Consider the following 25,645-nt stretch of genomic DNA (forward strand, 5'->3'; position numbering starts at 1 on the left):
GAGTAAAAGCATGAAGGGTGGTGTCGTGCACGTGTTACTATATCATTATTTCTGTTGGTTCAAATATGGTGTTTACTTTGCTTCTCTATTGAATTACTGTCAGAATCTGATATTCCCCGCAGCATGTTTCCCCTTCCCGTCTTTATCTGTTAAATTACGGTTATTATTGTTTTCTCGTATATGTTTTAACTGCACAGGTTCATATGATTGTCGTGTCCTAGCCTCGTCACTACTTTGCCGAGGTTAGGCTTGACACTTACCAGTACATGGGGTCGATTGTACTGATACTGCACTCTGCACTTTCTGTGCAGATTTCGGTGCCGGACCTCGTGAGTAGATCCAGGATTGATGCCTTCAGTCCACGGGAGACCCAAGGTAGATCTGCCGGCGTTCGCAGACCCTAGAGTCCCCTTCCCTCTATTTTAGATTTCCTATCTCTTTCCATTTCGAGAATAGTGTTATTCTTTTAAACCAGTAATTGTAGAACTTCTTAGATGTTTGTGAATTGTGGCACCAGATCATTGGGGTAGATGTGTATTGGAGTTTTCGAACTGTTATAACACTTCCACATTTTATATCTGTTTAGCTTTAGTTATTACTTATTTCTGTTTGGGTTAATTATCAATTTGTTAGAACCGTAATTGTTGGCTTGCCTAGCATTCAAGAGTTAGACGCCATCACGATCCCGACGGTGGGAAATCTGGGTCGTGTCACAGAGTTTTAGTATAATCTCATATTTGGATCTCTAAGCATACATATCAAACGGGCAGTAAAGCATTATGCCCACTTAAAATTCCGCATTAGCATCCTCGACTAGAGTTGGAAGCTGGGAAATGCAGATTTCTGCTGCCATGTCCCATGCATCCTCAACATACATGTAGATCACAAGTGAGAGAAAAGTAGACATGATTTTTATGTAACTTGGAAAGCTTTAATGTAGTTACCACATACGGTGCGCTGATGAGTAGGTACATTCAATATAAAATTGGTTAGCAGATTTGAAACTTATACCTCAGAAAGAGATTAATTCACATAAATCGTAAGAAGTGCATCAATCAAGTCCTGAATAGTGTTTTAAAAGAAGAGGAGTTTTATATATGCCTCAGCAAGGCGTAAGCCTTGAGCCCATGAATAATTAATTTTTAATATTTCATAGAATATAATTATAGTAAATATTTTTAAATAGGTAAAATTGCTTAAAAATTAAAAAAAAAACTAAGTATAAATAAGTGAAATATATATAGATGTATATATAGATGTGCTTCATCCCCACAAAAAACTAGTTAAAACAATCCATTATACGTTGCTTACAAGCACAAATAATTTGAGTTGAAAAGAATAATGTTTTCTATGTGGAGAAACAAAAAGGATGACTAACCTACAATTTGAACTTTGAACTTGTTATGGAGGAGATTGAGTTTTCTTTGTATTTGCCAAAAAATAAAAATTTGATTGTTCCTTGCTTTTGGGAGATATTAGCAGACTAGTGGACAAGATAAATAATCAAAAAATACCATAAATTAGGGCTTCTAACAATAAAAAAGGTCTTGACTTTTAAGTTTAACGTTGCAGTTCCTTTTTAAAACTTTTGACTAATTACAAACTCATTTTTGAGAATTTGGGTGTTATATTAAGGACTTATTCAGTAAATTATGTTTTAATTTGAAAAAGTCTCTAGTGCTTACTCTTGAAACTTTCGCCCCCTACCATCGCTTCGGGGCATTTCCTCGCCCCGGGGCTCGTCCCGAAAACGCCTTTTAAAACACTAGTTCTAAATCGTGGCATAACATAAACATTAACATGCATTTTCGTAGGTATAGCATATAGAAAGGCAATGCAAATGGAAATTCAACAATTTGCATAAATTGTGATAGCTGCATCAATCTAATTGTTACCATGTGGTAGAGAAAAACGAAAGTGACGGACTGTGAATCAGTTACTTAAAAGCTTTAGATGGGGAATATCCTTCAATGCCTACACTTCCAACGTCTCCTTCATCTCTTTCTTAGCCTTAGAATCCTTGTAGAAAACCCTCACGTTGCCTTTAAATCCCCCAATATATCGGGAGATTTTGCAAAAAGTAGGAACATGACTAGGGTTCTTAATTATCACCTTGCTCATTGTTTTGAACCAAGCTTCAACTTCCTCTAGATGCATGGACGGAGTAAGTCGACGGGAAGCTCGGCGGGTTGCTTTCTCATACGGACCGAGGTGTTTAGAGGACACCAAGACATTGAGAGTGGCCTCTTCGGAGGAGGACTTGGGAGTGGCTTCTTCAGAGGAGGACTTGGGTTTGGGGCCATTGTTGATGTTTTGATCGTTTTGAGTTAGACTGATATGACAAAATGTTGAAAAGGGATGTATTTATGGCTTTATTATTATTGATCCGTGCTTCAATGAAAGATGACAAAAAGACCAGTGTTGTCGTTCTGTGTAACATTGCTTCGATCAAATGGCCAATAATAAAAGTATAAATTATATTTCTTCGATCCGCACAGAACAATCTAATGGCCGAAAATAGAAATATAAAACGAATTTCTTCTATCCACATGCTATTCATTGATGCAACACGCATCAATTTTTTTTTAAACTCCAACACATACCGTGCCACATTTCTTAGAGGAAGTATATTTTTGACTAAAACAAACATTTATTTTAAATATCTCATAATAATAAACTTTTATATTTATTATTTATATATAGTTTTGTTACGCAGTAAATTTATTATCTCAATTTAAAAAAATTATTTTAATTATGTAAATATATTTGTCTAACCAAATATTATAGCAGAAATCACACTATAATTATGTTATAATAGATCAATAAGTGGTTATAGATGTTGTTATCCTAGGCCTTTAAATCTTCCGGTCTTTAAATAGAATACAATATAATTCTCATTATATTTTTTTAAAAAGACCTAGTAAAAGATACAATTTTAGAATACAATGGATCAAATGAGGACAAAATCATAATTTTAAAGAACTTTTGTGATTTTTTGAAGGTGGGATATCATTTAATATGTCATCACTAAATACATTAGTGAAAATATTTGATCATTGTCGATATATTAGATTATCATATAATATAGAATGTTACATAGATAAAAAAAAATTAATTATGCATCAAAAAGAAAGAAATGAGTTAAATCTTAATTGTTGTAATTATTTATTACAACATGAATACCATTTGCTTTTTGGAGAGTTTTGGAGGGGTGATTTATGATTTTCTTAATGCTTCAGCATTTGTTGTTGAAAGAAAATAAAATCTAAGAAAATGCATTTGTCAGTTTTTTTTTTACAATTGAGAATATATATTATAAAACTACGAAATATTGTTTGTTACATCGCCATAGATACTACAAGTCTTAAGGACATTGATATTGCTTAAGTTGGCAAGATTACAACTAACTTCAGTAGTTAGATATTTTACAAAATAAACATAGCCAACCCTATCTGCTTTCAGTTTATTTATAACATAAGAAGGCGGCATATCAAGTTGTAGATGTTCCTTTGGATGGTTGAGAGCTTCCTTTGCCATCTTATGTGCTACTTGGTTTATGTCTCAGAAATTATGTTGGATTGGTGGTTGCTTCAGCTGGCGTATTAACCACCTGCAAAAGCAAATAATCATGTCATGAGATTCACATCCATGTTGTAATACTTTGATTACCTCCGTTGCATCTGTTTCTATGATCAGTGGAGTAAATCCCTTGGCCATAGCTATGTTGAGACCTTCTTTGAGCGCTTCTAGTTCTGATTGAAGGGGTGATGAGGCTGGACATTGATGTAAAAAACCTACTATCCAGTGGCCATTGCTGTCCCTGAATATTCCTCCTAGCCCTGCTAATTTTTATTTTTCTCTAAAAGCACCATCGATATTGAGATTGTAAAATTCTTTGTGGAGTTATTGCCATGCAACGTTGTTTGCATTGATTTGAATGGTAGTTTGGTCCTTTTGAGTTAGTAGCTTATACTCAACTGCTAACATAATTGAATTGTTAAGGTTAAATTTGTAGGAGGTATTCTCAATATTGTTTATAATATGGTTGATCCAAATGTTCAAAAGGACAAAAGGGAATAATTCTACCCAAGAAAGGTAGGGTGATAGGTTGGGAGTATTTAGGTCCTTTATATTAGTGAGCCATTGAGGAGTATTATGATGAGGAATCTTATAACCTAACATCTCCAGACTTTATGAACAGCTTCACATCTAATAAAAATGTGTTCGATTGATTCATTATCAATTTTGCAAACAGGACAAATGGGGTCTATATTAATACCTATGTATTGAGGGGTCGTTTGATTGCCGGTTAAAGTTATGCAGGTATTAGTTATACATGTATTAGTTATGCAGGTATTAGTTATGTATGTATTAGTTATGCAAGAATAAGTAATGCAGGGATTACTTATGCATGCATTAGTTATGCAAGGATTAGTCCTTGAGTAGTGCACGTGAAATTCAAAAAAAGGTCATGCTAATTGTAGTGTATATAATTCTTTCTTGGATTTTGGTTGAATTTCTTGCTATATTGTTACACACTTTATTTAGTAATTCAAAAATATCATAGTACAAGATTGTTATTTGCGGTAGAAAACGAATAATGAAAAGTTTGCTGGAGAAAATGGCAATGATTTGTGGTAAATTGATAGGGGTAAATTTGTCATTTCAGTATTTTATCCATGTATTACTAATATATGTATTAGTTATTCCATCTTCTCCCCCGCATAAAATAACACACAGATTAACTCGTAACTTATACATGTATTATTTATGTAAAATTGTAAAATGCCAACCAAACATGGTATTAGTTATGCTGAATTTTTTACAAAATAACTAATGGCTACCAAACATGGTATAAGTTATGTTACCCCTAATACATGAATAACTTTTCCCCTAACCGGCTACCAAACGACCCCTGAAGGTACAAGTGAGTAGGAAGATTATTATAAAGACATTTTCACAGGAAAAACTTAATCTTATTTGGGCAGTCAAGATCCCATATTATTTGATTCGTTGGGGCTAATTTTTGTAACAACTTTTTGAAGTAAAATTTCCATCACCCGTTAGACCCAAGTTGGGGTGTCTTTGTTACAATCCCTAGGGTAAATGGATAAGATGCTATTTCTTAAAAGTTGTGGTAACTCAAATGAGATTTTTCGGAGGTCCCATTTGTTGTTAACCCAAATATCTCTAACAGTGAGGTTACTGACTGATTTTGTGATAGGACCCTCAATGGTTAGTCTATAAGGTTTGGAGATTTCAGAATCCAATTAGAGTGCCATATGTTCAAGTTTGAGTGAGTGCTAGGGATCCAAATAATGCCCTTATTACAAGTTTCCCAGCCCTTCACTATACTTTTCCAGATGAAAGAGAAGTTTTTAAAATTAATAGTAGAACCATAAATGGAAGAGAGAATTATGACTCAGGGGGTATGAGTGTTGTGAACTAAACTCCAAGAAAGGTTAGCCAGGTTAACTAGATTTTTATCTTTTGCAGCATGTATGCCAAGTCCCCCATTTCTTTTTTAACTAGTAATGGTTTTCCAATTAATAAGATAAATTTTTTGTGGTATTGATCGATCCCCAAATGAAGTATCTTTGAATCTTATTAATATGTTTGAGAATTTTTATAGTGAGAAAATTGTATTGCATAATATGATTGGGCATATTGTTTAAACCGGTGTTTGGTAGAGTAGTTATGGCTGTTATATTGAGAAAATTTAATTTCCAGGAGGCTAACCTCCTAGTCATGTTATCTAGGATAAATTTGGTAGTCAGAGGGTTTGAGTTTTGTATCGGTTATTGGGAATCTCAAGTATTTCCCAAGGCATTTGCTAATTTTAATGCCAAAGAGTTTGGCTAGTGCTTTTGAGGCGGTGGTGGAGCAATTTTTGGAAACTATGATTTTTGTTTTAGTGTTATTTATTTTCTGCTCGATAGTGAGCAAAAATTTTTGAGGCGGGAAAGAATAGTAGTTGGGGAGTTTTTGTCAATGTTACATATTAAAGTAAGGTCATCCGCATATAATAAATGGGATAGGGAGCATTTATTTTTTCCCACCCTAATTGGAGTCCAAGTTTTAATGTCGACATTAAGAGATGGGTAGAGAGCATTTTCATACAGAGGATAAATATATAGTGTGACAAGGGATCTCCTTGCCTAATACCTCTACTAGGATTGAAAAATTGACTTCTATTGCCATTTACTAATATTGAGATTCTACTAGTATTGATACAATTCATGATGAGCTTGGAGATCTTCCGACGGAGGGTTCTATTGATAAAAGACCATTCCAAACGATCAAAGGCTTTCTCAAGATCAATTTTCAACACCATGTTGGCTTTTGATCCTAATTATTTATGCATTTTTTACATAAGTTCCTGAATGATAATAGCATTGTCACTAGTTCGTCTTCCCTTTATGAAGCTAGAATGGTAAGGACCAATAATATTTGCTAGGTAGTGCTTTAGTCTGTTTGTTATAATCTTAGTAACCACTATATAAATGGTGTTACACAACCCAATAGGCCGGAAATTTTTAAGGTTGTTAGAATTAAGAATTTTTGATATGAGACAGAGGTAGGTATCATTGATACCTGTTGGGAGGGTGCCCGATTCAAATGCTTGAAAGCAAAGGTTGGTTACAGAGGGTTCAATTATGTGCCAACATTTCTGGAAGAAAAAAAGGTGTAGCCCATCTAGGCCAGGAGATTTAAAAGATTTAAAGGAGAAAATAGCATCTCTTATTTCATGGGGTATATAGTGTTATCAAGAGATGATAGGTCGATAATTTTGTGACTAGGGGGGTCAACCTTGATTGAATTCCAGTTAGAGTAGTCATGATTCGTAGTGAAAGCTTATTGAAAGTAGGAGTAGGTGTGATCCACTATATTTGGTGGATCATCAATTCAATTTCCTTCCAAGTCTTTAAAAAGGCAATTTTATTTTTCCTTCTTTTATTAGTCGCACTTAGGTGGAAGAATTTTGTGTTGGAATCCCCTTCGTTAAGCTAGTGGATTCTAGATCTAAGCTTCCAATAGTCTTCTTCCATCTTAAGATAATTATTGTACTCAATTTTGTGGGTGGCCTCAAGCTCGCTCAAGATTGTGCTAAAACCATGTGCACTTAAATTCTGGATTCCATGTAACCTAGCCAATAATCTATTTTTCTTTTTGAACAGGTCACCAAAAGTGTCATTTTTCCATTTGGTAATTTGGTCTTTAAAAATTATGGAAGTATTAGTAAAATCATTATTATACCAACTGTTTTTAACAATGGTACCAAAATTTGGGTGACCACTCCAAAAGGTTTATAATCTACAAGGTTTAGGGAGGATATTATTTTGTTTTGGAGTTAACTCAAGTAGCATGGGATTGTGATCAGTGAGTTTTTGGGAGGTGGAATCTGAGGATTTTGGGAATAAATTTATCCAAGTATCATTTGTAAATATTTTTTCTAGTCTTTCCATAATAAGGTCCGGTCTAGATTTTCTATGATTTGATCAAGTGTATCTACAACCTTTAAAACCTAAATCCATTAGGTTACAATAGTTAATTTTAGCCCAGAGTTTTGCTGCACGTCCCCTGCTTATGAGGTTCCTACCAAATTTTCTGTTAGCTTTCATAATATCATTAAAGTCCCTCCTAATAGCCAGGCTCCTCTATAATTATCAAATATGTTACTAATATTATCCCACATTTGATTCCTAGAAGTAATATTTGTACTAGCATATATAGAAGGAAGAAAACCAAGAATGACGAATAGGTGGTACCTCAATCAGCGCATGGATTTTATTGTTTCTCTTCACAAAGTTATTGACATTCACCAAATTTGTATCCCATAGGACTGCTATACCACCAGATTGGCCCTCAGCTGGGACCTCAATCATATCCGTGAGACCAAAATCATTTATTAAGCTACCATGACTAGTCATTTTAGTTTCAAGAAGGGTAACCATGCATGGGTGATGAGTAGCAATCATGTCACGAAAATTTCTTCTAAAATATTCATTGTTACCTCCCCTAATATTCCAGATTATGATCGTGTTAGCACGATTCATGGATTGAGTCAGGGGTTGGTGATGACCGTTCCTTTGATTTCTCTATGGAAAATATTGGGTTCCTCCGTAGGCTGGGTACTAGGATCATTGCTTGCTTCCCACTGTGGGATCCTGGATGGGTGAATGTCCATGGTACACTTGAAGAGTGAATTTGGACAAGCTAGAATAAGCCTCTTCTCCCACATCTCCTCGAACAGAAAAACCTTGACTTCGTCTAGGTTTGAGGATCCCACCATAATTCTCCTATTAGGTTGATGGGTTCTTCCATTCCCTCTTCTATTGGGTTTCCTAAGTTCTGGGGCATTAGTTCTTATGATTCCTGATGACCCATTGTTCCTAGGTTTACTGGAATTTGGGCCTGCATGGTGTTTAGGGTCGGATCCCATGGCATCAAAACTGGGTTGAGTGCAATCATCTCCTGAGGAGGGAAGAATGGTAGGTCTAACCCCGTGTTTTGTGGTAAGTATGAATTTTGGTTGTAGTGAGGTGGGAGGTTCCATTGGGCACGCATTGTTGTATTAGGTTGTTGCTCATTGCCGATGCTAGTGGTTGCATTATGTTGTTTACCCAAATGTGGTTTATATAACTGTTCATTGCTAGATGAAGCCCCTCGGATACTAGTTGTGCTAGGAATTGTGAGTTTTAGATTAGGATGATGCTTTCCTGGCCATTGATGTTGAGTTAGAGTGAGATAGCCCTGTCGATTAGTCCCAGTCCTATCTATGATGTTGGATGATGATCCTGGGGTAAAGGGGGTTGTGCATATATCAGAGGTAGGTTTGCTAAGTGAGGAGGAAATGGAGAGAGGTTATCAGTTGTTTGTGAACGTTGGTTTCTTAGGATTTGGAAAAGTTTTAACCTCCTCCAGTGATTGAGAGGAATTCTTGGCATTGTGTTAGGGGTAGAGAGTGGTGTTTTAATGAATTAGGGATAGGGGATGTAGGAATGATTGCTCCTATTTGCATGCCATCTAAAAGGTTTAGCGTGTATGGCTTAATAGAAGATTTTGCATGGGTTTGTTTTGGCACGTGGACCAAGGCAGGTGACATTTGTTTAATAGGCTGATTTTGTATGGACGGGTATGTCATTGCATGCAAATTGTTATGGGTAATTGGTTGGTTGTTAATGCTAATTGGGGAATTAGGGTCATCATTAGCTCTATTAGTTTAGTTGGCATAGCTATTTGATTGATTAAGGGGGATAAAAAAGCTATGTCCGTTAGTAACAAGTATTTTGTCATCTAGTGAATTTAGGGGTTCTTGGACATCGTTTGTCTCTTATGACTGGTTCATACATATGAGTAATTTGTGGTATTTTGGTTATTTTTACTAGTGGTATTTTCCAAAACCATTTGCTGGTTGTCCATGTTAATGCCTGAAAAGCGATTTTTTGTTTCAATGTGATTTTCATCACTTGGGTTAACATAAAAAATTTTAACGTGGTTATTAGTTAAAACATTATCTGGCTCAGTACTAGAATCTTTTGGAATGTATTTCAATTTTTGGATGACGATGTACTTACCTGTGGCAGCATTAACTCATTTGACATCAATACCTATATTTTGGCTCTTGCTCACTACTTCTTTTGCTTTTATTGTAATGGTTTTTTGTTTCTTGTGAATGGAACTGTATGCCAGCCCTCCTCTAGATTTGATGTTATTGTTGATTTGTTGTCCTTAGTATGTTCCATTTGCATCAAAGTTGATTCTTTATTAGTGTCTTTTTTGTAGATACATGTTGGCTGAGTGACCTAGCCTATCACACATTTTTCATAGAAAATGGTATGCTTCGTACTGAATTTGTTGTTTGTGGGTGCCTATGTTAATAAATTTTTCTATAGGTTCCTCCATTAGTAGTTCTATACAGTAGTGAGTTGCGCTTATGAGGACTTAGGATAGTGTTTGAAGCTAAATTGAAGCAAGGGAAGCCCCTCGAAGCTAAGTACTGTGAAAGAAGAGAGCAAAGAAGAGCTAAAAATGATGACCCAGCTTTGCGCGCCCACTAGCGCGACCGCGCTAGCCCAGGAACTCGAGACAGAATACTATATGATATGCGCGGCCATTAGCCCGGGCACGAGCGCGGCCGCGCTAGTCCAGTTTGGAGGATATAATTTCAGGGGTAAACTTGGGACTTCGGGAGTAATTCCACTTAACCTATAAGAGGTCCAACTCGCCCAAAGGGAGATTATCAAGGTTTTTACAGCTTATTTGAAGGCAAGGAAAGGCAAGAGGCAAGGAGGATAAATCAACACCGAGTTCTTCCTTTCTACCTTTTGTATTTTTCCATTTATGATGAATTTTGCTGCTGTTAGTATGAATACGATTATGAGTAGCTAAATACTTTGTCTAGGGTTTTGATGAAACCTATTGAAGGATGAACTTCGTGATATGTTAATATAGTTTGCCCAGTTTAATCTCTATTTGTTAAACTATGTTCTTGTTGTAGTTAATTGATAGGATCCTCAATTCGTTGTGCCTATTTAGTATGTATTACTCGGGAGAGAGTGCATATTTAGGTAATTGTTGAACAACACCACTCCCAAAGTATATGAGGGATCAATAACCGAGGGTTTAAAGGCGGGATTAGGGATAACGAAGCCTTGGGTATGATCTAAAGTGAGCTGTAATAAAAGCCAGCTAGCGTAACTCGGGAGAGTGCGTCTAGTAAATAGTTATAATTACTCGGGAGAGATTTACGGTAGTAAGAGTGCTCATGATCGATATAGACGATAATGCAAATCTATATGAGACATAACAGGAAGGGATTCTATCAATAGGGGAAATCATAACCTTAGATCCTTCTCTTATTTGCTTATAACTTGATCATAGTTAGCTGTTAGTTTACTTAACGTTCCTCAGTTATAGTTAGTTAAAACATCACCAATTTTTATTTAAGATATTTGGGAAGTTGACTACGAAGAATTTAGTGAGTCTCACAAAAGTAATTAGTAGGTTAGTTCCCTGAGGATTCGACTCTGGGCTAAATACTCAGATTATACTTGCAACGTCCGCTTTGTCCTTTTTATAAGGCATAGTTGGGCGAGATAAAATTTTGGCGCCGTTGCCGGGGAATTAACGGTGTTATCAATTACAATTGAAAGAAATACAAAAATTCTTTGTGTAGTCAGTTTTCTTTACTTTCAATCTATACATTGAAATTTCAACGTTTGTTGACTTGGTTGCACAGGTGCATGCCTTGAAACTCATCGAGAACTGGTGAAGTATTTGAAGCATTATCAGATCCCGGGAAAGTATTCAAGGCCTTGAACCGGGCCAACCAGAAAAGCAAACAACAACAATCAACTGAAAAACTCGAACTAGACATGGGGAATAACGTGGTAGATCCGGCTGCACAGGTAGTGGCACCTCTTGTGCCAGAGGCTCCTCTATATGACTGGGCGCAGCCCACAGTTGAGAATTTGCCCACAGCGATATTAGTCCTGCAGATACAGGCCGAATCTTTTCAAATCACAAACAACATGCTGTACTTGTTGCAAAACAAGGGACTATTTTCGGGGTCATACATTGAGGATCCTCAACAGCACTTAAAAAATTTCTTGTCAATCTGCAAAGTTCAAAGGCAGCCCAACGTAAATCAGGAAGCAATAAAGTTGTTGTTGTTTCCATTCTCAGTGACAGGAGCTGCCCAGACTTGGCTAAACTCACTCCCCATTAACTCCATCACGACTTGGGAGGAGTTAGTCAAGCAATTTGTGAATAAGTTCCATCCACCCAACAAGACTGCCCAGCAAATTGATGAAATTTTGAGCCTCAAACAGAAACCAATGGAAGCTCTGCAAGAAACATGGGGACGATTCAAAGGAATGTTGGTTATATGTCCGCACCATGGTATTCCAGAGCAGATGTTGGGGCAGCGATTTTACATGGATCTGACAGATAGTGTGAAAGCTAATGTTGATGCTTCAGCTGGTGGAGCATTTTTTAGCAAAACATGGAGAGAAAGCCAGGTCCTGCTTGACAAGATGGCACAGAATTCGGGGTGGATAACCAGAAATGCACCTATCACTCCAGTAGTTCACTCAGTGCCCTTAGATCCATCCAACACTCTTGCTAAAAATATGGCCACATTAATGACACAGATGAGTATACTCACGAAAAAGGTGGAAGAGTCAGGGCAGAAGCAGCAGGTACATATTGTAGATACTAACAATGGGGGCTTATGCACCCATTGCATTAGTCAGCCAATTGGTAACCAATGGAATGCAGAAACTGATCATCATCATTACCTTGAGTACGTGAATTATGTGGTTAACTATGGGGGCCAGAGATAGGGTGGTCAGAATTGGTGCCAACATAATCAGCCATACAGGCCAGTCCATCCACAGCTCAACAATGGAAATATGGGAGGTACGCGACCTCACAATAATATGGCGCCTTATCAAAGTCCACAGGGATACAATAATCAAAATAAGCAGCAAGGTTATCATCCTCCTCAGCAGCAGCATGGTGGGAGACAGGAAGATGGGTTTGCTAGACTCGAGGCAATGATGCAGCAAGTTATTGGGTCAAATGCAAAAATGAGTGAAAGGGTAGATGCACATGAATCAGCTATAAAGAATATTGAAGTGCAGATGGGCCAGATTTCGATGTCTTTGAATAATCGTCCTTATGGGACATTGCCTGCAGACACGCAGGTAAATCCAAAATATCAGGGCCCGAAGCAGCTGATGACAGTGAGTCTGCGAAATGGCAGAGACTTAGATTTGGAGCAAGAGAGGGCTCGAGAAAGCAGACAGGCTGAGACATTTGTACCAGTGCCCATTGAGCTGGATGATTCAACGAAACTGACAGAGGTGACAGTACAACCTACCCAGGAAGAACCCAGCACACAGATTGAGGCTGAGAAAGAAGCTGAGGCAGCCCAAGAACCGGTAGTTGAGGTAGTGTCTGACAAAGAAAAAATCCAAATCATTGGGAAGAAGAGACCTCCAGCACCATTCCCTGCACCATTGGCAACTTTGCTTTTGCCAAAGCACTTTGTGATTTGGGGGCTAGCATAAATCTTATGCCCCTAGCGATCTATAAGAGGTTGGGGATTGAAAGAGCTAGACCCACATCTATGTTATTGCAGCTGGCTGATAGAACCGTGAAAAGACCCTCTGGTATCTTGGATGATGTGTTGATTCAGGTAGGGGAAATTTGTATTCCCTGCAGATTTTGTGATTCTAGATGGCAAGGTAGATGAAGAAATTTCCATAATTTTGGGAAGGCCATTCTTGGCCACAGGGAGAGCTCTCATTGATTGTGAAACTGGGGAGCTCAAGATGAGGTTGAACGATGAGGAGATAACATTCAATGTGCAAAAATCTATGAGGCGACCAAGTGAATTCGCCAATTGTTCTCTTATTGATGTCGTGGATGTAATCGTAGAAGCAGATGATGAGACGTTGACTATTGAGGACCCTCTTGCTACGTGTCTGGTAAATTTAGACGAGGTGAATGGGGAAGAATTGGCAGAATGGGTGCCGGCCTTAGAGGGCAGAGGGTTTTGGGATAGAACACTTGAATTCGAGCCCTTGCACTTAGAAAACAGAGAAACCCCTCCATCCAAGCCATACATAGAAGAACCACCAAAGCTGGAGTTGAAACCACTGCCCGCCCATCTCAGGTATGAGTTCCTAGGACCTAACTCCACATTACTTGTTATTATGCCATCTAGTTTGTTAGATGTGCAGGCACAACAACTTTTGCAGGTACTCAAGGAGTGCAAGACTGCCATTGGGTGGACCATGGCAGACATTAAGGGGATCATCCCGGCGTATTGCATGCATAAAATTCTGCTTGAAGAGGGGCACAAACCTTCCAGGGAGCACCAAAGAAAGCTGACCAACATGAAGGAAGTGGTGAAGAAAGAGGTGATTAAGTGGTTGGATGCGGGAATCATTTTCCCCATCTCTGACAGCAACTGGGTTAGCCCGGTGCAATGTGTTCCTAAGAAGGGTGGCATGACGGTGGTCAAAAATGACAACAATGAGCTGATATCTACAAGGACCGTCACAGGCTGGAGAATTTGAATGGACTACAAGAAATTAAATCTGGACACCCGGAAAGACCACTTCCCACTTCCCTTCATTGATCAGATGCTTGACAGATTAGTAGGGAGGTCACACTTTTGTTTTTTGGATGGTAATCAGGGTACAATCAAATCTCCATTGCACCAAAGGACAGAGAGAAGACCTCCTTCATATGCCCATATGGCATTTATGCTTTTCGGAGAATGCCCTTTGGCCTATGCAATGCACCTGCCATATTCCAAAGGTGCATGATGGCCATATTCACTGACATGGTCGAAGACATAATGGAGGTGTTCATGGATGCTTTCTCAGTGGTGGGAAACTCATTCGATAAGTGCCTTATAAATCTGACCCGAGTGTTGAAAAGATTTATTGAGACTAACCTGGTACTTAATTGGGAAAAGTGCCATTTCATGGTACAAGAGGGCATAGTCTTGGGACACCGGGTATCAAGCAAAGGAATCGAGGTGGATCGTGCTAAAGTTGACGTGATAGCAAAACTGCCACACCCCACTTCAGTCAACGTAATCAGGAGCTTCCTCGGGCATGCCGATTTCTACCGGAGATTCATAAAAGACTTCTCCAAAATTGCCAACCCTCTCTATAAGTTGTTGGAAAAAGGTCACCCTTTCTTGTTTTCTAATGATTGCAGGGTAGCATTTGAGGAGTTGAAAAAAAGGCTAGTCACAGCACCCATCATTGTTACCCCCGACTGGGAGCAACCATTCAAAATCATGTGTGATGCTAGTGACTATGCAGTGGGGGCAGTGTTGGGACAGCGGAAAGACAAGCTAATGCACCCAATTTACTATGCCAGTAGAACATTGAGTGGAGCTCAGCTGAACTACACCGTGACTGAAAAGGAAATGCTGGCGGTGGTGTTTGCATTCGACAAGTTCAAAACATACCTGATCGGCTCTAAGGTAATTTTATATACTGATCATGCAGCTCTCAGGTACTTGATTGAGAAGAAGGAGTCCAAACCGCGCCTGATTCGTTGGGTACTGTTACTACAAGAGTTTGACCTGGAGATTCGTGACCGTAAGGGCACAGAAACCCAAGTTGTTGATCATCTATCACGACTTGAAGGAGCTGAAATAGCAGTTGAGGTAGAGGATATTCTGGAAACCTTTCCAGACAAGCAGCTACTCGCCATAAGCCTTGAGGAAGTGCCATGGTATGCAGATTTTGCAAATTACTTGGCAAGCGGTATAGTTCCCTATGACCTTTCCTCTGTGCAAAAGAAAAAGTTTTATCGTGACTGCCGCATGTATTATTGGGATGAACCTTATCTGTTTAGAATATGTGTTGATAATATGATCCGGAGGTGTATCCCCGAGATAGAACAATCTTCTGTTTTGCAGGCATGTCACGCATTGGCATATGGCGGGCATTTTGGAGAAGTCAGGACGGCAGCAAAAGTGCTAGAAGTCGGTTTCTACTGGCCAACAGTGTTTAAGGATGCACATCAATGGGCGAAGGGCCTGTGATGAATGTCAGCGAACTGGGAACATTTCCCATCGCCATGAGATGCCCATGAACCCAATTCAAGGGTTGAAGTGTTCGATGTATGGGGGATAGACTTCATGGGCCCCTTCTTCAGCTCCTTTGGCAATAAGTACATACTTGTTGCTGTAGATTACGTGTCCAAATAGGTGGAAGCTGCAGCACTTCCCACCAATGATGCAAGAGTGGTGGTGGGGTTTTTGAAGAAGAATATATTCACCAGGTTTGGGACCCCGAGAGCTATTTTCAGTGACGAAGGCACTCACTTCTGCAATCGAGCCTTCGAGAAATTGCTAGCAAAGTACGATGTGCGCCACAAGGTGACAACACCATATCACCCTCAGACTAGTGGACAGGTCGAAGTGTCGAATAGAGAGATAAAGAGTGTATTGACCAAGACGGTGAACGCCACAAGAACTAATTGGGCGAAAAAGCTAGATGATGCACTCTGGGCCTATAGAACTACGTTCAAAACACCAATTGGTATGTCACCATACAAGTTGGTGTTTGGGAAGGCCTGTCACTTGCTAGTGGAACTAGAACATAGAGCTTGGTGGGAAATGAAACAGTTGAATCTACACATTGAGGCTGCGGGAACAACTAGAGTGACAGAATTGCATGAGCTTGATGAGTTCCGATATCTTGCTTTTGAGAGCACAAGGTTGTACAAGGAAAGAATGAAGAGGTTGCACGACAAGAACATTCTGGAGAGAAATTTCAAGCCCGGAGACATGGTATTGCTTTATAATTCAAGATTAAGGCTATTTCCGGGTATACTCAAGTCACGATGGCCTGGACCATTTCGAGTGGTCGAAGTATTCCCCTCAGGTGCCGTGAAGATTGCCTCAGAGAAACACTCTCATACATTTAGAGTCAATGGGCATAGATTGAAATTATATGTGGGCATGGATGAACTAAAGGAAGTGTCAGTGATCCATCTGACTGAACCTTAGAGTTCGAGCGAGCCTTAAATGCGCTTATCTGTGTCGTGCCACGATGTTAAATCAGGCGCTGCATGGGAGGCAACCCATTGATTTGTTGTAACTGTCGTGCCACGACATTAACTAAGGCGCTGGTTGGGAGGCAACCCAATGATAGTTAGTAGTTGTTAAGTTGGATTTTGGTAAGTACTAACCAATGCAGGTGAGCTTGGGCAGATGATAAGTCCATCGGACGCGGAAAGAACAGGTGAAAAATGGAGAATTTTCGTGCCCAGGAGCGCACCCGCGCTACCCACCGTGCTATAGGCCGCGCATATGGGCAAACATTCTGCCTCAGCTTCTCCATCACTAGCGCGACCGCGCTACTGATCGCCGCGCATATGGCCAAGTACACTGTTTTGACTAGCGCGGCTGCGCTACGACCGCGGTAGTCTCGCCTAACTGACGCTTAATTTAACTCAAAAAAAATTTATTTTATTTTTAATCTTTAATTTGTATGTTAAATATGTAAGTATTATTTCCCCTAACTATATTCTCCCCCTATCTAATTACTCCCCTCTTCTTCACTCCAACAAAAAGAATCCCCAACGCTCAACTCCCCCAACCCTAACCCACGTTCTTCTTCAAATTCCATCTTCCTCAAATCCCTTCTTCTCCAAATTCCCCAAGGTTCAAGCCACGCTCTCCCCTACTCTTCTTTACTTCTTCCCACATTCTCTCACTACAGGTATGGGATCTTTGTGCCATTTTTTTTGTCTTTTTTTTTTACAGATTTTTGTTTTATTTTTTTTTAATTAGGTAGTAGCTTTTTCTTTTCTTTTCTTAGTAGACATTCGTAGTGTTTGTGTAGTTATTGTGGGTGGTAATGTTGGTGGAGTTATATCTTCACTTAGTGGTTGAACTTGGAGAAATTATGGTGATGTTGGGGTGCAACATGTTTGAATTGGGGTGTGGGTATATAATGCCCACAAGGTGTTTGCCTAAATGCCACAGTGAGCGTAAATGAGTAATTGTGACCAATTGTGCGCGTGAAGTCTGAGTAAGCGCATTGAGTCACATTTTTTTTGGGTTGTGCTAAAGTTATTCCTTTTCCAGGTACGATGGCTTCATCCAGGAAACGCCGCACCACAAGTGCTTCTTCCAGCGGTCAAGCTGGATCGTCCAGGGTGAGCGGTACAGCTCCTGCTCGTCCCTTTGATAGTAGCAGGTTTGTCTCTGCCAAGGCTCAGGACCGCTTTGCAGAGAAGGCCCCTAAGAAACCCATTCCGAGAGGGGCATAGATATAGGGTCGCTCCAGCTGAGCTGCCCTACTTGTATCAAGAGCTGGTCAGGCGGGGGTTGCAAATCTTCTTTGAAGAGCCGGGCGAGGGGAATTTGATGGTTGTCCGTGAATTCTACGCTAACGTAAAATAACATGTGAATGGCGTAGTGACTGTGCGCAGAAAGGTTGTGGATGCCTCTGTGGAGACCATTCGGAGGATATACCAGCTGCCTGCACCGGTGGATGAATATGAAGACTATTATGAAATGTATGGGAGGAAATACACCCAGTGGGAGTTGTTCTTCGAAACCATTTGTGTACCCGGTAAGGAGATTGTATGGATGAAGTATGGGAAGAAGTTTCACTCCTCAACGCTTACTTTTGAGGGGAAATGTTGGTTATATGTCATTAACAACCGCCTGATCCCGTCTTCCAACACCACAGAGGTGAATGCTCCTCGAGCTGCTCTAATTTGGTGCTTTATGAATGGCCACAACTTTGACGTGGCCAAGGTGATTCATGAGGAGATGTTCACCCGTTGTCCGGTGAAAAGGTATGGGTTGTTCTTCCCTTCCTTAGTCACTCGACTTTGCAGGGCAGCTCGGGTGCAGGAAAATCTGCCTATGGATGGGATAGTGCCAAAAGACCATAAGTTCCGAGCAGATAAAGTCACTACTGAGAAGGAGCTGGTAGCAGCGGGTGGTGATGATAGTGGTGAATCTGATGACTCTGACGAAGCGGAGGCTGAGAAGGAGGACGTGAGGGCCGAGTCACCAACCCATGAGCAAATTGCGGAGGCTCCCGCACCATCTGGGGCTGCTCGGGTTACCCGGTTCATAGCTTTGGAGCAGAAGGTGTCCGGACTACGCACCTCGGTTGCTGACTTGGGTACACGTGTTAACGCGGTGGCTGCGCAGCAGGTGAAATCGGAGAAGAAAGTCTTGGGCTGGCTGAGAGCTCTGGGTCGTGCTTTCAATCTGAACCCAGACACGGTCTCCGATCAGGAGTGATCACTCAGGGAAGTTCCTTCACCTCACTGTTCTTTATTTTGTATGCCATGAGGACATGTCTTCATTTTAAGTATGGGGTGGGGGATACTTCAATGTATGTGTGTATATGTAACAACTTGACTGTTTTATGTGTTCTTTGTTTTCTTGATTGTTTTGGTGGTTGTGAGTAATAGTCAAATTAGGTAAGTTGATTTGTCCCAACGGCGGATCTCTTTCGACGGGGTTCTTGAGGGCTAAGTCGACGTGAAAAAAAAATATGCTAGAATCTTCCTGATGACGGATCTTGGGGATAGTTTTCTTCAGGGAAGTAAGTCTAAAGAAAATACCAAAAAGACTTTTTTTGTTTTGTTTTAGGTAGTGTAGTAACTCCTCCTTGGTTTTTCTTTGGGCCACGGTTCTTTCCCAAGGGTTTTGCTTGAACCGGGTGTAGTTAGTTTTTGTTTATTTAGTTTTTAGTTTTTATCAGTTAGTATTGATGGGCGATGAGCTGAAATAAAAAGAGAAACCCTTGGCATGGATACACATGAACACAATAGACACTAGAGTGTGACACTTAGTCTCAGTGGTTGACTCTCGTTAAGAGTGGCTTAAATTGTATGTTTGTAACTGACTTGAGTGCTCGAACGAGAGTGTCTTGATAAGCCGATCTGGAGTGAGTCATGTGCCATGTGTGTGTGAGTTGTTTTGTATTCTATGCTCAGCATCTGATGCCTAGAATTTGCCCCGTGTGTTTGCAAAGTGAAATAGTAGCTTTATTCAGTCTTAGAAGTGATATAGGCATTTCTTTGTTAAGCCAGATATATAAAGTAGACCCACCTAAATGTGATAAATCGTAGTTAGCCCCGTTGAGCCTATAAGCCTGTTTCTTTGGCAACTACATTACAAACCTTACCCAATTGTTTGAACGGCCCATCTGTTTGAACCCCTTTACCTCCCATGAGCACTTGAATGGTTATGAAATATGCAAAAGTTAAAGTATGGGGTGGTGGTTTGGTTTTTGAGTGGAACCAATGAAATAGAGAAAAGGTGCAGTATTTTGAAACATAAAAGAATAAGCGCCACTGAAAAAAAAAAAGAATGAGTAAGTGTAGTACTTGATAAGTGGTGGCTTGATACCATTGCACCTAATGAAGTTTGGGGTATTACAAATAGAAGTGTGGTGGAATGTCTGGTTTGACATAAGTATGATTTTGGAATGCGAATGGTATTGTATTAAAAGTGCTTAGGGAGGTTGGTCAATATATCCAAATATATCCTACCCGTCCCTTAGCCTACATTACAACCAAATGAAGACCTACTTGATCTTAGACTGAATAGGCTCAATTAGTAGAGTAGTACACTACAGGCAAGCCTATGTTGCATCGATGTGGCATATGAATTTCCTTTCTGAGAGTGAGCGAATTTTGTCTATCTAAGTTCCTAATTGTCTTAAAATTATTATTTGTCGAACTACTCTTTTGTGTGATGTGAGGGCATGTGATTCATGAAGAAAAGGTAAGTCTTGACCTATGTATAGAGTAATTTGAGTAAGTACGAATATTGTACGGCACGTGAGAGTCGACTTTTGAGGCAAAGATTGTACACTACTAGACGTAACTTTGGTGAATTGTTCTCGGTGTGAGACGTTAAAGGAAAAGCTTAGTGAAGAAACCTTTATAGAGTAAAGTGGATTGCTCGAGGACTAGCAATGATTTAAGTGTGAGGTGTTGATAATAGGCTAGATTCATGTAGTTTGGCGACTGTTTATTCCCCAACTTGACTATGCTTCACTGTTCTAGGATAGTTAAATGACGATTAATTGGCTCTAATTGTGAATTTCATGTTTTGCAGGAGCGAGTTGCGCTTAGGAGGACTTAGGATACTGTTTGAAGCTAAATTGAAGCAAGGGAAGCCCCTCGAAGCTGAGTACTGTGAAAGAAGAGAGCAAAGAAGAGCTAAAAATGATGACCCGCGACCGCGCTAGCCCAGGAACTCGAGACAAAATACTATGTGATATGCGCGGCCATTAGAGCGGGCACGAGCGCGGCCGCGCTAGTCCAGTTCGGAGGATACAATTTCAGGAGTAAACTTGGGACTTCTGGGGTAATTCCACTTAACCTATAAGAGGTTCAACTCGCCCAAAGGGAGATTATCAAGGTTTTCAGCTTAGTTGAAGGCAAGGAAAGGCAAGAGGCAAGGAGGATAATTCAACACCGAGTTCTTCCTTTCTTCCTTTTGTATTTTACCATTTATGATGAATTTTGCTGTTGTTAGTATGAATACGATTATGAGTAGCTAAATACTTTGTCTAGGTTTTAATGAAACCTATTGAATGATGAACTTCGTGTTATGTTAATATAGTTTGTCCAGTTTAATCTCTATTTGTTCAACTATGTTCTTGTTGTAGTTAATTGATAGGATCCTCAATTCGTTGTGCCTATTTAGTATGTATTACTCGGGAGAGAGTGCATATTTAGGTAATTGTTGAACAACACCACTCCCAAAGTATATGAGGGACCAATAACCGAGGGTTTAAATGCGGGATTAGGGATAACGAGGCCTTGGGTGTGAAAAGTAATTGGTAGGTTAATTCCCTGAGGATTCGACTCTGGGCTAAATACTCAAATTATACTTGCAACGTCCGCTTTGTCCTTTTTATAAGGCATAGTTGGGCGTGATCATCTTCCTATGGCTTCTCCTATTTTTTGAAGCATTAAGCCATCATAAAATTCAGTTGGTAGTTGGGGAAGTCTCACCCATACTGCTGAGAAAGTTTGTTTAGCCTCCGTTGCAACAAAATTTGATTGCCAACTTTGCACTGAGAGAAAATTTTCATAGATAAAGTATGGACCTTTTTGGAGGACTAAATTCATGCTTTCTTCTTTTTGTAATTTGACAATAAAGCAATCGTTACCCAGGTTTATGAGAGGAAAGTTTTCATTTATTTTCTATAACTCTTGAATTTTCCGTTTCAATAGTTGATGGAGAATTCTTTTGCCTTTGAGTTCTATTATTAGAGAAAATTTCCATGGATAGTATATTCTCTGCTATCTTCCAAGGTCATAGGGATAGTGATGGGACACTTATTGTTTTCCTTCACGGGTGGGGTATTCATATCATGTTCTTGGATATCCATTGGGAGAATAGAGGATGGTGAAGGGTCTGCAGTGATATTAATGACTTCCTCTTATTCTAAGAGTTTGTCCTTGAAATAAGGGAGGGGCGGATTTTGATGCGGCTATTGGATTAACCGTTGTATTTTCATCTTTCTTGTGAATAGATTTTTTGATATCCGGTGGTTTTGGGGAATTTGTAATGAGTCTTGATTAGCATTTGTATTCCCTCCGTTTCATATTAAATGAGGTACTTTCGTTTTTAGTCTATTTCAAAATAAGTGACATATTTTTAAATTTGAAAATAATTAACTTAAACTCCTCATTTTAGCCATTTTACCCTTAATGAGAAACTTTTATAATCATACAAAAGTCATGATCCCACAAAGTTTTATCCCTTAAGCTTTTAAGACAACAAATTTCAAAAGTCTTTCTTTTTTTCCTTAAACTCCTGCCGAATCAAACTACCTTATTTAATTTGAAACGGAGGGAATAGTAGTAGGTGGAAACGGGGTTGTGAAAGATTACATTACAAGAATGAAGGAAGTTAGAGAAGGAGGACGTTCTCTCTAAGCTCGTGATGTGGGTTGGCAAACTATATTTGATGCATTTGTCACTTTAAAATTAGTCTTCTTTCCACAAACTCATAAAAATATCGAATTTGAAAAACCAATAACATAAATAGAGATAATTAAGGGTCGTTTGGTTGGAAAACAAGTTATACCTTGATTAATTATACCGGAATTAGTTAGGGTTATTATCCCACCCTCCCATAGGGATAAAAATAATACTACAATCCCGAGATAATTAATCTCGTGATTAATTATAGAGTGATTTTATCCTAACTAAATATGGGTAAACTCATCTTAAATTTAATTCCGAAATTAATTTCCCTTATCCTTCGTACCAAACGAGCCTTAAGGGAGAAATTATCATAAGAAAATAATTTTAAAGTCCTTCGCTAAAATACATCCTGAGATATACATTGGTCAATGAAACAACAAACACAAAAACATGGAAAATTGAAATTCTTCTTTTAGAAAAGCAGACTATATACAAGTAGGAGCGCGGGTCGGCACTCCCCGAGAATCAAATACCAAAAGCTCGATTCTTCAGAGTTCATAATACCAACACAAACTCAGATAATTAAGAAATCCAAACATCAGAACATATAACGAAAATGTAAGTAAATAAAAAAAACCAGAAGAACATTGATCTTGAAGTTAATTATGGATTCAATCACCTTTTCCAGCTTCGACTTCTAGTTAATTGATCTCTAACTCCTCCCACAACCCATGTCTCCTTTGCTATATCAGCTGATAATTTGTGGAAATCACTCCCACATCTCATCACCACTAAGCTTTCATTTTTCCTCTTGTTTTCCATTTCTTCCAAAGCTAAAGTTGCTTTCTTTTCTTCTTCATTAATGCCCTCTTCTTCTTCTTGCTGTTTTTCTACAAGCCAGTTTTTTGGCGGAGCAGAACGACATCGCATAAGTAAAAGTGCATTAGGTGGTGGTGCACAATTTGGAACATCATCATTATCATCATTTGAGTTATCTTTCTCTGTTTTCTGATTCTCATCTTGCAAAACCATGAACCATTTGGAAAATACAGTTCTTGAATTTTCTTTGTTATCTTCTTCATCATTTATCTCTCTGCCTCCTGCGTAATTTTCTTCTTCTTCTTCTTCCTCATCTTCCTCATCTTCATCAGAAGTGATGTCATGAGCTGCTGTTGGAAATGAACCGAAGCAACGAAACTCAAACCTTATATTACGAAGACAAGTCAAGAATTGCATTGCATCTTTTTTTATTCCAATTGCTTCCATCCAATTCTTCTTTTGTGCCTTTCTGTTGTGTAGCTTCTCAATTTCTTCCATCACTGATTGCCAATTTTTGCATGAACTCCCTGGCTTTGACCTTACCTTTATCTGCCCTACATACATACAGAGGCGAATCTAGAATTTAATCTTTACGCTTTAGAACATTAACTTATACTACTAAATTTCAAGATTTTTATAAACATATACTCCCTCCGTTCTAGTTTATGTGAACCTATTTTTTTTGGTCCGTTCCAAAAAGAATGACCTTTTTTAAATTTGGATATAATTTAGCTTAAACTTACAACTTTACCCTTAAGGGGAGGCATTTATAAGCACACAAATATTCTGGGTCCCTTTTTGACTTGTTTAAGAACACAAATTCAACAAGTCTTTATTTTTTCTTAAATATCGTGCCCAAGTCAAACAGGTTCACATAAATTAGAACGGAGGGAGTATCTATGATCTAAATAAAAAATTGTACGTTCAATACCTGCACAAGTGACTTTTGGTGACGTGGGCTCTGAAATTATCTCTGAATTCTTGGATTTAGACCAAAGAAGAGGACTAGATTGGGCTGCAACCCCACTAATTCTGGTGCTAATTTTCTTGAGGTCATGATTTTGGTGGCGTTTAATGGAATCTGAAGGTCTTACTGGGCTACATATTGGTTTTGGCATAAGGGATAAATGTGCTCTAGATGGAAAACACACTAAAAGATCTGCTGAGGGAGGTCCTTTCCCTTTTCTACTACTTTTCATGTTTACCTCTCTTTCTTTGTTTCTCTTCTACTTCTTGAATGCTGTTTTGAGTTTCTAAAATTCAGATCTTGAGGTTTGAACAACTGTATGAAGAGTGAGTTTTTAAAAGAAAACAAAGAGGGGAGGCAAAGGCAGTTGGACAGCTTTGTTTAATTACTTTTTGTTGATGTGCTGCTCCCTTTTTACCATCTGTTAGATGGGTGCATTTTTCTAATTATACTCCTTTTTGCCTTCTCTGTCAAATGGGGTCACAAGTGTGACCTTCCCTTTCTCTTCTTTCTTTCTTAGCTAGCTTCTACTTTTTCTCCAACCCCTTTTGCCTAACAAACTAATTAAAATAAAGAAAGAAGTATAATATTATTAAAAAGGAAAAAAGAAAAAGTAGTTCAAGGGATAAATAAAGAAAAGAAAAAGTTTAGATGCCCACGAGCTTTGTTTCATGATCCAATCATATCATCAACTTGTGAGACCATGCCAGCCAGCTTAGGCAAAGCTCATGCTATAGAGCTATTGGCCACAAATTAAACCAACCAAAAATATGCATATACCAAAGTCCCTTTGGTTAGAATAAGTCAATTTTTGACTTGGAGAGATTTTTGAAGAAATAACATACTTTGTGCATTTCAATTTATGTGCAACACTATTCTATATTTAGTACTGGTAACTCTTTGAATTCCAACATGTTCATTTTACCCTAATTAATTAAACTACCTTATAGGAATGGCATGGATATCATATTTTAAGCCACAAGATTCAAAGGGTATATGTATATTATACACATATTTTGTTTAAGACCACAAATTTATTTATATTTTTTATATTTCACGTCTAGTCACTAAGACACATAGAATAAAATGGAGGAAGTACTTTATCTTATTTCTCTATATGGATTTCATGTTTATTCCTACCTTTTTTTTCTTTCGTTTGAAATGGCAGGGGCCCTGGAACAGAGAAGAGAGGGAGACACCGAAAGATCAAGAAAATAGTACGAGCTATAAAGTAATCTATGAACATGTCATATTGATAAGAGAAATGCAATTGATAGGCACTACTCACCAAGGACATCTTAGTCTTTGGCCCTCTTTGCCTAGTTATTACAACAATGCTAGGGGAGGCGTATCTTCGTACTGACAATTTAGTAATAATAGAGAAAGCTTCTAAAT

The 25,645-nt window shown here is 38.9% G+C and overlaps 1 protein-coding gene across 1 annotated transcript; it reads right to left on the minus strand.

The window, feature by feature from the left end:
- Window positions 1-22,912: 22,912 nt before the first annotated feature.
- Window positions 22,913-24,700, minus strand: LOC109207317. Its single transcript, XM_019370213.1, has 2 exons — window positions 24,215-24,700; window positions 22,913-23,837 (listed from the first exon to the last, which is right to left on the minus strand). The coding sequence occupies exons 1-2, from the start codon at window positions 24,480-24,482 to the stop codon at window positions 23,140-23,142; spliced, it is 966 nt and encodes a 321-aa protein (XP_019225758.1). The 5' UTR covers window positions 24,483-24,700; the 3' UTR covers window positions 22,913-23,139.
- Window positions 24,701-25,645: the final 945 nt, after the last annotated feature.

The sequence above is a fragment of the Nicotiana attenuata genome, unplaced genomic scaffold (assembly GCF_001879085.1).
Source record: "Nicotiana attenuata strain UT unplaced genomic scaffold, NIATTr2, whole genome shotgun sequence".
In the NCBI taxonomy this organism is placed as follows: domain Eukaryota; kingdom Viridiplantae; phylum Streptophyta; class Magnoliopsida; order Solanales; family Solanaceae; genus Nicotiana; species Nicotiana attenuata.

Coding starts and splice junctions, on each gene's coding strand:
- LOC109207317 (XM_019370213.1), bottom strand. CDS start 24,482: ATGAAAAGTAGTAGAAAAGGGAAAGGACCTCCCTCAGCAGATCTTTTA. Junction 23,838..24,214: donor ACCAAAAGTCACTTGTGCAG/GTATTGAACGTA, acceptor GTATGTATGTAG/GGCAGATAAAGGTAAGGTCA.